Source organism: Lagenorhynchus albirostris, chromosome 9, assembly GCF_949774975.1.
Source record: "Lagenorhynchus albirostris chromosome 9, mLagAlb1.1, whole genome shotgun sequence".
Lineage (NCBI taxonomy): Eukaryota > Metazoa > Chordata > Mammalia > Artiodactyla > Delphinidae > Lagenorhynchus > Lagenorhynchus albirostris.
In genome coordinates, this window is record NC_083103.1 from 34,055,190 (window position 1) to 34,073,618 (window position 18,429).

The 18,429-nt window shown below is 34.0% G+C and overlaps 1 protein-coding gene across 4 annotated transcripts in view; it reads right to left on the reverse strand.

The window, feature by feature from the left end:
* Positions 1–1,094: 1,094 nt before the first annotated feature.
* The window catches only part of ANO5 (anoctamin 5), a 36,874-nt gene continuing 19,539 nt past the window's right edge, over positions 1,095–18,429 (reverse strand). Inside the window, exons 9-15 of one of the 4 annotated variants that reach the window (XR_009542407.1) lie at positions 14,091–14,221; positions 11,063–11,268; positions 9,244–9,422; positions 7,770–7,875; positions 4,615–4,848; positions 3,873–3,928; positions 1,095–2,239 (exon numbers count right to left, since the gene is read on the reverse strand). Coding sequence is in view for 1 of the 4 variants with exons in the window: in XM_060159514.1 (XP_060015497.1) it covers positions 4,627–4,848; positions 7,770–7,875; positions 9,244–9,422; positions 11,063–11,268; positions 14,091–14,221 (844 nt within the window). In the remaining 3 variants the exon portion in view is untranslated. Of the gene's footprint in view, positions 2,240–3,872; positions 4,849–7,769; positions 7,876–9,243; positions 9,423–11,062; positions 11,269–14,090; positions 14,222–18,429 lie in introns of all 4 variants that reach the window. The other 3 variants (XR_009542406.1, XR_009542405.1, XM_060159514.1) reach the window with 3 other exon arrangements.

Sequence of the window (18,429 nt, forward strand, 5' to 3'; positions counted from 1 at the left end):
CCAATGTGTCCACACATGGTGGTGTTTCAGGAGAGCTAAATAGTACCTTTCTTCTGACCCTCCAAAATCTCCCTCCCAGACCATTACTTCCCAGTTCCTTCCACAATTTCAAAAGGCCTGTCTCTGTAACAAATCTTCTATTCTACAATATTCACAGTACTTTTGCTGTCCTGATTATATCCTGTCTGAGAATCTATTTGCATTTTTAAAACTTACAATGTGATGCATTTAATTTCTCACCAGTATGCAGTTTTATTTTCCTGAATATATTGGTAAAATATATTTAAAATAAAAATATATTGGTAAATATATTTAAAATAAAATATATTTAATCTTATCTCCCCTCTTTTAAAAAGTATTTTCTATAGTTATTTTATGTAATTATTTTCTTAACTACACAGGCTTAGGGTTCTGAGGGTGTAAGATTTCAATTACTTCTACACACTGCAGGATTAGAACAGTTTGACAAATTTGGAAATCCTGAGTCTACATATTTCTCTGATAGGTTGGAATGATAAATAAATGTTTGAGAGTTATTCCAAAAAATACTTCTGGCTAGGGAATTTGGCATTTTTATGAAATTCTCATCAGTCTTATATCCCACCCCCCAAAGTAACCCTGAAGATTTTTAAAAGCTCCTCTCCAAGAGACTCTGTTCCTAGGGATATGGGATAGGACCAAGGGATATGCATATCTCACAAGCGGCCCAGACAATTCCAAGGAAGCTGGTTGTGGATTTCTTTTGGGGAAAGGCGGACCTAGAAAAAATTTTGGAAAATATCTCAACACACTATTTTTCTCCTTGGGTCTTTTTGTTCATTTTAATCACCTTTCAAAGTAGAAAAGATAAAAAGGCAAAACAACAAAAAATTACCACCTTCTCCATTTTTTCTGGACCATCTAGACTCCTTCTTCAAGGAATGTGCATCTCTAAATGTGACAAACATGTAATTTTGTGAATTAAACATGTTATATGTAATGCATTTTAATATTTCTAGACAACAAAAAATGACCTCAAAACCTCTTAGAGCACTCAAATTCAGAAAAAGCATATCAATATTTTACTGTAAGAATAAGTTGAGCTCATGTCAAAATGTAGTTTAAAATTACGTATTACTTTATTCATTGTGCATATTTGAATCTCTTGAGATTTATAAAATTTATGTATATGTAACTTAAGAGATACTTTTCTTGTGTACCTGCATACCACCCTCCTTGCAAAAAAAAATGGAAGAAAGAAAGAAAGAGAAGAAAAGAAAGCACTTGTTTTCTTGGTTAACACCATGGCGCATAATCTTTCATAGGAAAGATACACCTAGTCGAACAGTTTTAGGAGAGGGAAGAATGTATTTAGCACACATTGAACCACGTTTTAATATTCTCCTGAATTTTTACATAATCCTGGAATAACTGACATACTTGAATTATTACACATAAAGTAGTGGAGTAAAATACTGTCTAGAAAAAAAAATAACATAACAGTAATAGGGATTCATGTGAGCAGACATCTAGGCCTGGCCAATGGTACTTCTTGCAATGCTATTTTCCTTAATAACATTCTTTGATAACATAATAACTGGTACTGATTAAAAACAAAAGAGAATATATTGTTCTTTCACAACAATATATTCACCTTTTGAATCAGCAGCACGAATTCCTCAGCCTCAACTGTTGTAATCAACAGAGACCCAGGGCTACACATGGCAGCTGACACTACAAAGTCACTTGGAAATCAAAGTTTTACTTTTGACATATAATAGTGTTCAACTTGAAATTTCTTTGGCTTTTCTCTCACCCTCATTAGATGTTTTAGGAAAGAGACATTCTTCTTAGCATCCACAGCTGCACAGTGCACCTCACAACACCTCTCTCCCCATAGGAGCACACACAGGTTCATAAGGAGGGAACTCTTATCTCCTTCCTCTGTCCCTCCTCTTCTTTATCTTCTTCTTTCCTTTTCCTTTTCCTTGATAATTTGCTTGATGGCTTAGTTAAAAGAAGACTGTTAGAGTCAAGAGGAGTCACGAGAGGCAGCAAAAATAAGATAGCATTCCATTTAATTAAGACACCCCCCTCTTCTTGATGGGTTCCTTTTGAAGTGGATTCTGCTTCTTTTGTGCAAAGAAAAACTGATGAAGGTGAAAATTTGAGATGACATTTGAAAAGAGGTTTTTTTTTTCTTTGGATTTTGTACTTCATATTATTTCAAAGAAAGTCTCAAATGATTTCTGGAACATTTCTGAAAAAAATAACTATGGATTTGATTGAATTATAAAAACATCTGCCATGCTAATAAATATCAACTTACATCTGGTAGTCAGGTGCTCAACTCAGCCCTCTTACAACAACTAATGGGTTTAACTAGACAAGACAAATCTATCTGAAGCGATTTGGCTTTCGGATTTGGTTCCTCAAGCTTTTAGGAAAATGAGAGATACTTGTATTTCCTTTTAAAATGTGAGAAACTTCTTGGTAGAAAACTGAAATGTGAATATAAAGTATTTGTCAACATTTTAAAAGGAAAATATCTACCCATCATAGGAACTATTGACTTATCTTAAAAACTATTTCTTTCCTTGCTAGTTTCTCCGTACATCCTAGAAACCCAACACTTGAGTTGTTTCGTTTTAAGATTGCAGTGTACAGATGACCATGTGAATTAAATTTGTCTTTATTTATCTTACAGTCTAGCTCTATAAACACTATTAAGCCATAAAAAGTAAACCTTATATCTGAGAAACCGTTTTCCATGCTCTTCCTTATTTTTATTAGCTCCCAGGAAGGAAGCAGTATGAGCTGTACAACATCACAGTAACAGAGTTTGCTTTGACAAGCAAAAATACTGCATCTGCGGCTAATTTCATAGTAACACTAACTGGTTCTCTCAAAGAAAATAAACTCCTCCACATGTGAAATCATTCTTCAATAATGAGATCATTTCAAATTATGCAGAAGTGTTCATAAAATCTACCCAGTGGATGATAAATTACTGCCAATACTGGGTAACTGTCTCATGGTTTTATAAATTCATAATCCTCAGTTGTAAATGCTTAATATTGATCATTAGTTAATACTACCTGCCATACAGTTAATACTGGCAATTCTATAAAATCGTATTAGGATCAAATAATGAAACACTACTTTTTAAAAAATCTTGTAATAAAGTTTCTTCTTTTGTGTGCAATTAAAAAACACTATTCTTTTGAAAATGAAGTGTAATTTGAAACTAGAGATTCAAATGTTATAAAATTAAACTACATCTCTCTATAGTGTTTAAAATATATATTAAGTACTTTTTAAGGGAAAGAAGAACAAGAATTGGGGTACATGTGCCATAAGCTTAAGTATGAGAGAAATAATTCAACGAATATATTTTTTTTACTTAGCTATCAAATCCATCACCTCATTCTTACTTGGGTGATCCACATTTGGTGTTAAACTCTGTGATTGATGTTAAACTAACAATTTCTCTGAAAGAAGCTCACACCTGAGATGTTACATCACATTAAATCAACAGTACAACCACATCTTGTGGGGCAAAGGCATAGGAGCAAGGCACTGAGCATTGTACAGCAGTGCACCAATAGAAAAAATTGTAAACTCATTACAAGATTTGAGACTGCTTTAAACGAGATAGAATTTCATAAACAACTTGTACCTAACTTATACAAATAGTTAATGCTCAAACAGGCTTCATGATGCAAAATAGGAGTTGTGGAAGAAAAATTATTTTTAAAAATAATTCAATGATTTTTTAGATTGAAGTCAATAAATTAATTGATATATACTATCTTGCATTCATTAACTACTAAGAAGACACACTCACTTCTCTATATCTTTCATTTACTTAAAGACCTGAAACAATCTAATACCTTCTTAATGCTGTTTCCCAGATAAGACAATCCACAATCCAGTCTTAAAACTGTTTCTGAAATGTTATATTTAAAGAAATTAGTTGTTAGTCTTTTGCTTAAACCCAAATGTTCAGTCTCTTGAAAAATCAATTTTGTATTTACCTAGAAGGACTATCTGGAATTCTGATGGAAGTTTACCTTATTCAGGATGATTTTGGGAACAAACCCCTGCCATGATATTTACCCAATATTTTTAATATGTAAGTTTTCTTATGTCATCTGATATTGGTTTTTCATCTGCATAGTCTAAAATGGCAGGATATATATATATATGGCTCAGTAAACCTCTTCACTTCTTTTCTTTTTGTCCCAATACTTTTCTTCATGGGACAGAGATATAACACAACCCAATAGAATGAAGACCATGAAAATGTGCAGCTGCACTGGAAGGTGATGGGACAGCTCACGTCCAGTGTTTAATCCTAAACTGCAACATCCCATGATCTTCCAATATTCTGATTTCACACATCCATTTAACAATCATTTATAGAACCCCAGAAAACAATATCTGGGGTGGGCCCAGCCATTGAAGCAGACAAGTGGTATTCTTCCAGCCTCCACTAAGTTGGCCTCTATATGAGTGTACAAAAACTTTGAGTTAAGCAAAAAAGAAGAAAGGGTAAAATTGACACATGGCTTCTGGCTTCTGGCCCCAAACCCAGGGAAAACTGTGAAGTCAGGCAGGCAACCAGCCGCTTACTTGTTATGTTGATTAGGTTGCTGATTTAGCCAGCTGTACTTTGTTTTCCTGAATAATGAGATGCTTGGCAAAATCACTAGAATTCATTCTCAAGTTCTCTTTCAGTTTGTTAAGCTCAAAGTCATGGAGAATCTTGACAGTCATTAACTTTTCTCGCTTGATTCTTTCCGCAACATCTTTTGGAACATCAGGGATCATCCACGCCAACAAAAATTTCATTAGAAACACAACATGCTAGAGGAAACAAAAGAAAAACAGACACACTGCTAGAGTTGTCAAATGTTCAGCAGATGTTCATACAAATTGTTTCATTCGTTCAACAAACTGTGCTCGATACAGTAGCTAGAAGGAAAAACAAAGAGATATAGTCCCTGTCCTGGAACTTTCCTACAAAGACCAACATTAAGCAAACAAATATATACTAAAATACGTGATTACAGAGATTCCAGTTGAACGTGGTTATTGAATATACTCTTCATCTATGCTTCCTCCTGAAAACCTAATAAAATATTTGTAAAGAAATTTAAAAATTGTATTGTTCACAAAGACACACAAAAAAGGGAGGAAACAGTGATAACAGACTCGAGACAGTGAAGAAAGCTGGCACTTAAATTTGCAGTTGGTGATACAGTGATGGTAGAAATCAAGACAAAAGCCAATTTTGTTTCAAATCATCAGAAAAGTTCAACTAAGGACTTTGAAGGTGTAGTGTGGGTGGAGTTAAAAATAAGAGGCTTATTTAAAAATTTGTATAAGGGGCAGATGAATTTTCAGAGCCTCATGTTCAGGAACTACTTCTCTCCAATCCCACCCTGGCAGCAACTGAGTACCTTATTTTCTGCAGAAATTATATTTTCTGCAGAAATTAAGACAGAGAGCTGTGAACTCACAGGCAGCAGAGATGGCGAAAGATGGAGGTGTGGCACCACACTGGAAACAGGGCAACTCAATGCAATTCAGCATTCTGAACCATGAGATCTCTAGTCCCTCCTGCCTTTCTTGGCTCTCAACACAGTCATGAAATAGCTCAACAAACAGGAGGTTGGAGGATTTCTCTCTGGGAAAAATAACTAATCAGAGAAGTTAGAATTATAGATATCAAAATTTTGTAGGTCTCAAATGAAAAGGCCCCTTTATCACCCTACAGTGAAGCCCACCCAAGTGACGTTCTTCCTGTATGCACACAAAGCTTATAATCGGCTTTCCTTGCTTCGCTCTTAAATATGAGCAGATTGCCAAGAACAACCAAATACGTAAGAAAGTCTCTAATATGAAAGGGTAAGACTGAAGCACACAAATGGGAACTAAGAGGATACCTAGATAATGATGAGAGCAAGAGAAGAGTAGAATAAAAAAACAAAGATATGAATCTGACTATTTATAGGAGAGAAAATAAACGATAAATATAACAGAATTTCAAAACAGTTGTAACACCTGAATAACAGAAGTCCCAGAAAGATAGAACAGAGAAAAGAAGGAAATTATCAAAGAAATAGTACAAGCAGGGCTTCCCTGGTGGCACAGTGGTTGAGAGTCCACCTGCCGATGCAGGGGACACGGGTTTGTGCCCCAGTCCGGGAAGATCCCACATGCCACGGAGCGGCTGGGCCTGTGAGCCACGGCCACTGAGCCTGCGCATCCGGAGCCTGTGCTCCGCAACGGGAGAGGCCACAACAGTGAGAGGCCTGCGTACCGCAAAAAAAAAAAAAAATAGTACAAGCAAATTTTCTCAACTTAAAGGGTAATTATATTTGCAGGTCAAAGGGGCTTAGTGAGTGTCCAGAACAATTAATATTAATAGTCCAACATCACATGACTGTCTTGTGAAGTTTCATAAAAGGACTAGTGAGAGAATCCTCAAAGCTTATTGATACATAAAAAAATCATAAACAAAGAATGGGAAATTAGAATGGTATTGTACTTCATAGCAACACTAGAAGCTGACAGAAAATAGAGCAATGTCTTGGAAAATTTCAGGAATACCTAAAAAAAGTTGGTTCAAAAATTTTCAGGGAAAATGACTTTTAATCAAATTCTATACCAATTAATTATCTATGTGGAAAAAGAAGAAATTTTAATATTCAAGTTCTCAAAAATTGTCCATTATTTTCCTCAGAAAATTAATGAAAGATGTGCTTTATCAAAATAAGCTAGTAATTCAAGAATGGGAGAAAAATAGATGGAAGAAAATATAGTATTCAGTATAAGAGAAGTTGAAGAGAAGTTCCAGAATGATGGTGAGTCGGAGTCTGGGATGATCAAAAAAAATAAACAGAAACAAAAATTCCAAAGAATTCCTTTTGTAATTTACCAGGCTGAAAGATGATCTAAACTGCTGATGGAAAATGTGGGAATGAAAGTGATAAATTCATAAGGAACTGAGAGGGGTGAGGATTTAGATTACTTACATGTATAACCTTGATAAAAATAAAACAAATTAAACAAAAACTGATAGGAATTTGTGTTTTCTTGCATTAGACTTATCTAGTCTATTATTGGCCTTTACTGTCGAGTGAAAAAATGCCTAACATTTATTTATCTCTCCCTTATCGGCCTTCATGTCTTATGATGTGTAGCACTCAATTTGTAACTTACTCAAATACCCCCTCTGTATTGGTTCTTTTGTATTGCATGTCTTATATCCATAATTACCCTAGATTTCCCACAAGGTAGGAAACATAATATAGTGGACAGAGCAGAGGCTTGGCAGTGAGACATCTGGCATTGAAACCCAGCTCTAATATTAGCCGATTATCTTTAAACCAGCTAACTAATTTTGCTGACTGTTGGATTCATTTGTCAAGGGTGAATAATAAAGCCAAACTTACAAAGTTATTATTATAGCCTCTGCAACCACTATTTATTAATAATAGGTATTCAGTAAAATAAGTGGGTCCTCTGCCCTCTGACTGACCTCAAAGACAGAGGTCTCATTTTTTCTTTTCTGTTACCTTGGTATCTTCAACAAGAGTAAGTGAGTAATAGGCAATCCACTGTACTTAAAATATTCCTAACTTACTTTTTATGAGAACAAATACTTCCTTCAAAATAGTCTATTGGGATAATGCTAATTTTCTGCGGAACAAATATGCTTAGAAATATATGCCTAAAGGGAGAAAAGACACTAACTGGCATGAAAGTTAATAAAGGCTCACCTCCATAATTATGATGAAGGTCATCTTAGCAGCAAGGACGTGCCAGTACTGCATACTATGAAAATATTTCTCCTCATGATCAGGAGGATTTCTGTAATCTCTGTACCTGAAAAAAATGGAAGTAAATGCAAAATATAAGCTATAACTTCAAACAAAGAGACCTAGTATAAATTCATATTATTTCTTGTAAGAGACCCTTTCAGTTGACAACAAAAGTCAAGTCAAAGGAAAATAATTGCTATTATGAAACATTTATCTTTCCTATACAGATAAAAAGAAGAGCCATATGTTACTTTTGTATAGTATATATGTAGCAAGAGACACAAGTGAAACTGCTCTCCTGTTCTTCAGAGACAAATTTCTCTAGAGAGTTATAGCAAAATTTGCTCTTTCCATTCCATTCCCTCTCTTCCTACTCCTTAACACACTTAGTTCTATCATCACTCCACTGACACCAACTGTCTCCTATCATTAAACTGAAGGAACATTTTCATCCAGATCTTATTTGACCTGTGAAGAATAGAACTTGACATTGTTGACCATTCCTATTTTCTTGAAACTCTATTTTCTCAGCTTATATGACACTGCATTATTTTTGTTTTCCTTATTAGCCTTCTGGGGTTTTCTTGGTGTTCAATTTGTGAGTTCATTTTTTTCTGCAAGTGTCTAGATATTAATGTTCAAAGATTTAGTTCAGGTAGGAAGTGATGACATCAAGAAATCTGACAGTTGCCCATGTTATGATTCCTCTCTATATAAATATAGAATATAACAATGCTTTTGTCTACCTGTGTTGCAACATTTTGCTGGGGTTTTTTGTTGTTGTTGTTGGAATCCCAGATGAAGCACTTGGTTTAAGGTTTAAGTTTAAAAGACTTGATGTACCATATATATATATATATATATACACACACACACATACATACATACACACACATACATACATAAATATATATAACTTTAAATCCTAGAGTAAAAAGATCCTCACAGTACGTGAGACACTGAGTGTGAAAGCAGCAGGTTTACAAATCCAAGTTCACACTCCCTACATGAAGAAACCTTTTAAATGTGATGGCTGGTGAACTAATCGTATTATTTCTCTCTTCCTTACTCTGCCTCTTTTTGAGGACACATAGTTAAATTCAAGTAGGTTAAATGCACGTAAAATATGACCATGCTGTATGATTATAGATATTGCAACTTGGGACCAAGGAGGTATTTGTTGAAGAAAATTTTTCCAATAAACTTAGAAAATAAGAAACAATTCAAAATTGACATTATCTTTACCCATAATATTGTCTTACTTTTGGGCATTCTACTTTTTCAAATCAGAACCATACAATGTGTGAATTCTAGAATTCATGCACTTTATCCAGGATTTTTACTGCCCCAAGTAAATTTTGTTTTGTAAGACATGAAGGAAATGGAGAACTTAAGAAATACATTTAAAAACAAAATGAAAATAAGAGAAAACCTGCAAGTGGTGAAGTCTCGTTTTTCCGAAGGCACAGTGTGGTTTGGAAAATCGGCTATCAGGAATATTGACAGGCTGTTATTGACATACCCTTTCATAGGCTGAATGGCATTTTTTGAGTAGGCATAGTAGTAAACTAAACGGGGAATCATGTCCGATGTAAATGCAACAATAAAAGCCTAAAGGACAAAACAAGAGAGAGATCGTGAGCTAACAATGCAGTTTTACAAACGTCTGATTTGTATATCTTTCAGTTCCATATGCCTTATGGATACAAAATGATTAGAATGCTATTATTAATCAAATTAATATATGAGTCTTTGACCTAGAACATAAAATAGCTCATTTACAGTGTATAATCAGTATTCCAAGATTTCATAGCTAGAAAGTGCTATATTGAAAATTTAACCTAAATGTATCTGTCTCCAAAAACACCATGCCTGTGTCTATCTCCTTCCATCATGGCTTGCTATTTCTTACATTTCTTAACCAAATTTACTGGCCTGGACATTTGTGTGTGTGTGTGTGTGTGTGTGTGTGTGTGTGTGTGTGTGTGTAGGGAATGGAGAATGAAGAAATAGAAGACCATACTGGTAAATTTCCCACAGTTCAGTGCAATTAATTTCAGTATTTGATGCCACAGGAATGGTATTTTCCCATCCTTTCCTAAGCTCTGGAATACTATAAATGTCATGTTTCCTTTAGGTAAGATAAGTCAATTTAAAAGCATTTGGCCCTGCCATCTACATTTTTAGTGGTAGATTTTTAAAATCTTTTAATATTGCTTCTATAGTTACTGGTCCATTTCATGTTTTATTATCACTTACTGAATATATTTTGGCAGTTTTATTTCTAAAAAGTGACAATTTCAAATAGATTTAAAAATTATTAGAATAAATGCATACATACCATTCTTATAATTTTCTCACTTGTACCCTGTAATTCTTTTTTTTGTTTGAGATTTTCAGTTTTATTTATTTTATCTTTTCAATGAACCAACTCGACTTATTTAGCAATTATATTGCTTTTTGTTTGTTTTCTAATTTATTTCTGTTTATATCTTCATTAATTCTTTCTTACTACTTTCTATTGATTAGTTTTACATTTTTTCTTAGTTTCACAAGTTACATGATCAGCTCATGGTTTCCTTCTTCTTTTTCAATAATAAAAGCATTTATTGGTATATAGTTTTCATAAGTATGGTTCTGGCTGATTCCTAAAATCAGCTAGGAAAATTTTGATAGGCTCATTTTAATTAAGCTTTCCTTGTAACTTCAATTTTATTTCATCTTTGTACAATAACCTTCCTTGGAAGCATGAATGTTTAGTGGTTAAATTTTCTTTTTTGGCTATCTTATTATCAACTTCATTTTTTATACATTATAGATTAATATTCATTGTAAAATTTCTGCTTTTGGGAATTCAGTTTTATTATCATTTTTAATAAGTGCTCCATAAAAATGACAGGTAAATGTTGTGTATTCTGTTTGTAGTATACAACTTTATGTATAATCAAGCTTTAATTGTATTATTAAATCCTTTATGCCATTACTTATTTTCTGTCTACTTTGTCACATGCTATGAAACTATATCATGGTATTTTAATAAACATGTTTTTACAATTTTCCTTGTATATCTAAGAGTTTGCATGTCATAGAGTTGCCTATGTTGTTTAGCACATAAAAGTTTAGGGATGTTTTACCTTTATGGGCCATGATGAAATCAATGTAAATAAAGATTGAGTTAAACATCATTCACATCTCCCCAACCTCAAGAAAAGAAAAAAGTACAGTTATTCCACTGAAATAGGTCTACTTACATTAGTTGCAACAGAAAGGACAGCCATTCCATAAAGAATGTCTTGCCAAACACCTATGCTATGAGCCTTAGCGGCTACAGGTCTCCTGTACTGAGTAGTAAGCTTCCAGGCATCCACTCGAATCTCTATTATATTATTCAAGAGAGCAAGAAGAGGAGCCAAAGGAAAAGAGGCCACAAATAATGTAACAAATCCAAACTGGATAACTGCAGGGATAAGAGAAAAATTCACAAATTCATTATTGTGGAGGGGAAAACGGGGAACACTCTGCCTAACTCCTGCAACTTCCCTCATTTTGGAGGGATCTACATCAGCAAAACACTCCAGGTCTCTTTCCAGCTGTCCACATCCTCTTCCCTATAGGAAGCACAGTGACTTATTTGTTGAGCTGGTCATGTACAGCTCAGCTTCATCCCTGCTGTTTCTTTTGAGACCTGCTTGTCTGAAGAAAGCATTTATTCTTGTTAGATAAGATATTGTTATTATTCATAAAACACAGTCTTTTACTATGGTCTATGTTTAGGTGTATGCTACCCCAGCATTTACATGGGTATTGGCACATCAGTGGGGTAATCAAGTTTTCTATTTTGCTAATCTATGTACTTTTTAAGATCAGGGATAATGACCGACTCATTTGTATGTTTGGGGTATATAAAGACACTCAACTATAAGCCTTATGAACGAATGCATTATTTAAGATTTGAAGATGTTAACAGAGGAAAAGGCAGAACAAACAAGATATCTGACAACAAATCAGGAAATGAATCATATAAAGCATCAGAAATATATGTGGGCAAAGGAAATATACATATCCTGGAATGAGGTATTTGTTAAGGTCCTGATCCTCTGTACTAACTTCACATCTTTCTAAATAAGTTTTACTCTCTTTTCTCATTGAGGCTTAACACCTGTGTAAGCTGGCTTCTCTCTCCACTTTTCTTCGTTTCCATCAGTGCTTGGGGTGAAAGAATCCACGCAGCTGGCAAACTGGGCTTCCCACATGAGTGAAGAAAAAATAAGAAGAGATACAAAAAATGGCTTTCCATTGAAGGAAAAAGGAAGAAAAGAATCTTCCACTAGTCCTCTATTTTTAGTTAGATCTTGAGTGTTTCTGGATTTCAGCTCTTCTCATAAGATTTCTCATTAGAATCAGTCTTGTCATCTACTAAACCAAGGGAACAAACTGCCTCCTTCCTGACTTCTCTACTGAACCAAGAAATAGAAAGTTAAGACAAAGTATTACGTAGAAACAGCTTGAATTTCTAGGTTCAAATCCGAGATCTTTACCTATAATCTCTGTGGCCCATGGCAAATTACTTAATCTATCCAAGTTTCAGTACCCTCTAAGATAAAATGACTATTTCTGTAGAATGTTTCAAGATTAGAGATAGTGTATGTAAAATATCTAGAATAAATTAACTCTTAGTGGTGTCTCAATAAATGGTAGTTAATCTTGTTATGAAACCCTGATTTCATCTTTTAATTTTAGTTATAATCTCTGATACATTTATGTACAAATTCACTTGAAACATAAGCAATTAATTAAAAATTACAGCCTTATCACTCCATAAAGCAAGGACTACCTAATTTTATAACTGGAGACTTCTTCCTATTTGTCCTGATGTACCTATTTTAATCCAGGTATCATATGTATGTGTTACAGTGGAGAATTGGTAACAAATTCAGGTCATCTCCGTTATTCTATCATGACTTTTATGGGCCATGAGAGTAAGTTGGGAAAACAGTCCTCTTTAATTCCACCAAAGAAGCAGAGAAGGGCATCTGAGAGGAAACACCCTGGATAAACTCCACAAGCAGTCCCCATTATTATTTCTCCTAAAATTTCATCTCAAGTTCTCTTCTCTTTTCAATCCTTAGAATATTTTATGCATTTCTTGCGTTCAATCTGGGTTTCCCTTGCATAACTGCTTTTTGCCTTCTTCTTTTCAGCTTGAAACAAGGGACATACACTAAATGTATGTCAGGCTTTGTAAATGTTTTTCAACATATTCTTTCTATGAGCAGTCACTGAGGCAAAGGAAAGGAGAAAGCTACTTAAACTAATTTGAGACAGGTATTAAAAACTGATCCTTACTTAACAGAATTCCAGAGATTAGCCTTACAAAATGCAAGTCTTCATAGTTAACAAAAAGAGACTCAGAAAAGATATGGCAACATTCCCTTTCTCCTGTGGACATGGAGGGAGAGACAGTGTTCTGCCTTATAAAACGAAGCCAAGGGGAATTCCCTGGTGGTCCAGTGGTTAGGACTCTGCCACAAAACAAAACAAAACAAAACAAAACAAAAACCTAAGCCAAATAATCTAGTTGGACAAGGTATTAAATTAAGATCTTTATCAAGAATTGATATTGGAGATTTGTATGAATGTTTGTAACTGGCACTCATTTCTTCTGTTTTAGGTTAAAACAAAGCTGCCCTTGTTAAGTGTTATTTGAAGGGGGGGAGGGTTTCCATTTCCCCCTCCCCCCCGCCCCTGGCAACCTCCATTCTATCTCTGCTTCTATGTGTTTGGCCATTTTAAGTACTTCATGTGAGTAGGAGTGGAATCACACAGTTGACTGGCTTATTTGATTTAGCATAGTGTCCTCAAGGTTCATCCATGTTGTCATGTAGAGCAGGATTTGGTTTTTTTAAGGCTGAATAAAATAAAAATCCATTATATGTATATTTATACCACATTTTTTTATCCATTCATCTGTCAATAAATATTTTGATTGTTTCCACAAAAAAAAGTGATCCTTACTTTATTTGGTTCAACAGCATTAACATTAAATTGATAGGAAAAATATCTTTGAGATTGGTGTTTTGAAATTAATTTCATTCATATTTGGTGGGAAATAGAAATACTGAACCAATCTTTTCCATACCCACCCATCTATCTTTTCATCCACTAGCCAATGATTTACTGAACACCTACTATGTGCAAGGTAGGAAGAAATATTAAGAGCTGAAAAATACTTATTTTACTCAGCCTATTCCATGTTTCAAGGCAGTGGTTGAAAATTACCTGTTTCCAAGTACTCATAGAATAGTCCGAGAGAACCAAAAGTTTCAAGGTCATGGTCCTGCTCCCATCGACTGTATAGCTTTTCAGAGTTGGTTCGAGCTTTTCGGCGTCTCCACCAATTCAGAACCAAGCTGTTGGAAGTGATAAAGTAAATACATGAAATAGGGTTTAAAAGAAAGGGGTCAGAGAATCAGTCTTAGATCTAAAAAATGGCGGTAAGGGAGGGTAAGTAAGTTTAGATCACAGAACATGTAGAGGTAAGACTACAGCTAAAGTCCAAGTCAGAACCTTATGTTCTGTTCACAGTACTTGATGAGGCAAAAGATCTTTACTTGGGTGATTGAGAAAGTAAGACAACCCTGACTCTCTGCAGGGAAGTGTATTTACTCAGAGACAGTTCTGTTAAAGAGCATGTGGAGGAGAGGATCACTACAGGATGGTTTTTATCTATTTAATTCACTATTCTTTATGTTGTCATGATACTCTGAAGGCCACTTGGGGAAATGAGTGGGTTACAATAGAAAATGTATGACTAGGGAATGAAGAGGTTATCTAACACATGAAAATAAATGCAATAATCCTAAATAAAATATTACCTAACTAAATTCTATACTATATAAAATATATCATGATAATATTGGATTACTTAAGGAACAAAAAGATTATTTTTATCAGAAACACAATCAATGTAAGAGACCATATTAACAAATTTAAGGAGAAAAATATAAAATCATGTTGATTGATGAAGAAAAATGCATTTGATGTATTTCAATCACCTACTAAAACCTATTTATGACTGAAAAGTAGGAAAAGAAGATAATTACCTCAATCTGACCAAAAGCATCTACCAAAATCCTGGGGTTAACATCACTCTTAATAGGGAAAAGTGAGAAGCATTCCCTTTACAATCAAGAACAAAATAAGGGTGTGTATGATCACATTCAAGACTTTATTGGAGATCTTAGCCAGAACAATAAAATGAAAAAGAAAAAGGCAAAAGAATTGGAAATAGAAGAGACATCTATAATTCCTAACAGTAATGTGAATGGATTATCTGCATAGAAAACCCCAATGAAGTTAGATAAAAATTATTAGAAATAATAATAGATTTATCAATATATTGCACTCCTATATACCCACAAAACACAGGTAGAAAATATAATTTTTAGAAAGATACCATTTACAATAGCAATTAAAATGAAAAGTACCTAGAAATGGATTTGACCAAAGATTTATAAGACTTGTATGCTGAAGTTTAAATATTTATTTGAAGTCATTAAAGTCCAAACTAAATGTTCATGAATAAAAAGACCTGGCATAATAAAATGTCAGTTGTCTTATTGAAACAACTGGAATGTAATTTCAATCAAAAAACCAAAATACTTTCCCATGTGAAATCTGACAAGATGTTTCTAAAATTTACACAGAAAGACAAAAGACAAAGGATAGCCAAGATATTCTATAGATGAGGAATAAGTTGGTAAAACCTGTCCCAGAAGATATGAAGAGTTATTATAAAGCTGTATTAAGAGAGTGTAGTATTGGTGTAGGGATAGACAAATCCTGGAACAGAATGGAGGCCTAGTAATAGCCTTGTACTTGCCATTTGGCATACATGGTATTGCAGATCATGGAGAGTGGGGAAGAGGGACTTCTCAATAAATGGTAACATGATATATATTATATATATGTAATATATATGTGTATATATATATGTGTGTGTGTGTGTGTGTAAGAAATTAAATTTGACCTTCATATCAAACACAAAAAGCTTTTCCATGTATATTAAGAATTTAAAAGAGAAAGGCAACAATAATGTTAAAATGCTAAAAATATTTAGATGTAATTATATGAGAATAGGTTTTTGATTTTAAGGTAGGAAAGGGTGTATTAAACGAGACTTTAAAAATACTAAACCATAAAAGAAAAGATTGATAAAAATTTTGCTATATTAAAAGTATCTACTTTTGTCCATCTACAGCAGTGGTTCCCAAATGGAAGTGATTTAGCCCACAAGGGGACTTTTGCAGTATCTGGAGGCATTTTTGGCTGTCACAACTGGGGAGAAGGTGGGCTACTGGCATATAGCAGGTAGAGTTCAAGGATGCTGCAAAACATCTTACAACGCAAAGGACAGCACCTCACACCAAACAATTATCTGGTCCAAAAAGATACTATTAATGGGCTTCCCTGGTGGCACAGTGGTTGAGAGTCCGCCTGCCGATGCAGGGGACACGGGTTTGTGCCCCGGTCCGGGAGGATCCCACATACCGCGGAGCGGCTAGGTTTGTAGGCCATGGCCGATGAGCCTGCACGTCCGGGGCCTGTGCTCCGCAATGGGAGAGGCCACAGCAGTGAGACCACGTACCGCAAAAAAAAAAAAAAAAGATACTATTAAGAAATAAAAAAACAAAAATTGTGCTGGGATAAAATATTTGCAACACATATAACCAAAAAGCAAACAAACAAAAACACAGTAACCAGAGTTACACAGTATTTCTACAAATCAATTAGAAAAAGATAAACATACAAGTAGAAGGATGATTAAACAACACAAATAAGCACTTCATTGAAGAGAAAACACATATGGTCAAAAAAGACTGATTCATGTTCTTAATCAGGGAAATGAAAAATAAGACCAAAATGAGATATCATTTACACTCTCCAAATTGGCAAAAATTAACAAAGAAGACAATATGAAATACTGCAGCAAATGTGTGAATTAAAAGGAAAACATATTCTGCTTATATCAAAACCAAAATAGAAAGAAAAAAGGAATGCTAAAAAGGGAAAAGAACACCTGAGATTTTTGAGACAATATCAGAAAGATGGGCATGCATGTAACTGGAATCACAAAGGAAAAGAGACCACCCAGTTCAAGAAAGAGAACTTTGCTAGGAATCACAGAAGCACTTCTATGTGTTCCATTCCAATTACAAACCCCTTGATCCCCCCATAGTAACCCTCATCTTGAATTTTGTAATCACTTCCTTGCTTTCTCAAAAAAAAAACAGTTTTATCATCTATGATCCATTTTGAATTAACTTTTGAACTAACTCATGGAGTTTTGTTATTTTGCATATGGATGTCCAGTTGTTCCAGCACCAGCTATTGAAAAGACTGTTGTTTCTTCAATGAATTATTTCTGCACCTCTGTCAAAAATAAAATGGCCATATTTGTGTGGATTTACTTCTTCAATCTCTGTTCCATTTGACCTATATGTCTATCCCTTCAACAATCCCACGTTGATTTAAATGGTTTTATAGTAAGTCGTAAAATTGAATAGTGTAATTCCTCCAAATTTATTCTTCTTTATCAAATTTGTTTTGACTATTCTAGTTCATTTGCCTTCAATATAAATTTTAGCATCTACTTATCTATATCTACTAAAATCCTACTGATATTTTGATTGGAATAACAAATCTATTTATCAATTTGGGGGATAATTGGCATCTTTATTAAGTTGAGTCTACCAATCCATCAACACGTTTCTCTCCACTCACACAGATGTAATTTTTTTTTCAGCAGGGCTTGTAGTTTTCAGCATACAAATCTCATATATTTTAAAGATTTATACCAAAGTACTACATTCTTCTTTGAGCTACCAATTGCTGTACTAACCAATGTTTCTTGCATTGCACACTTTCATTTCTTTTTTCAGTAGTTCTTCCAATGAGGGTCTATGAATGTAAACTCTTAGTTTTTTCAGGTCTAAAAATGCCTTTATTTCACCTGTACTTTATATAATAGTTAAAATGCTTCTAGAAATCTAAGGTGAACATTTTATTTCACTAAGAATCTTGAAAATACTTTCGCATCTAATATTATTAGTGAGAAATCTATTGAATGTAGATGGCATTCCTTTTTCTTCTGAAAGATTTTAAGATTATCTCTGATGTTCTGTAGATTGACCATAACATATCTGGGTGTGAATTTAATTTTATTTATTTTGCTTCATATTCAGGATCCATTTTCATTTCTGGAACTCATGTTTTTCTTCATTTCTGGAAAATTTTCAGCAATTACCTATTCAAAGGATTTTTTCCACTGTTTACTCAATTTTCTTTTTCTGAAACTACTAGCAGATTAATGTAGAAGCCACTATATAGCCTCCTGTCACTTTAATATTTTTAACCTCATTGTCTCTCTGTTGCACTGTACAATGTGGGAATTTCTCAGTACTATTTTCCAATTAACTAATTCATTTTTCAATTGTGTCTGATCTGTAATTGATACCATCTATTGTTCTGTTTATTTAAAGTATGATTTTACATTTAATAATTAATTCTTTTTCAAATTCATTTGTTCTCTTTTTAAAATTTATTTATTATTTTATTC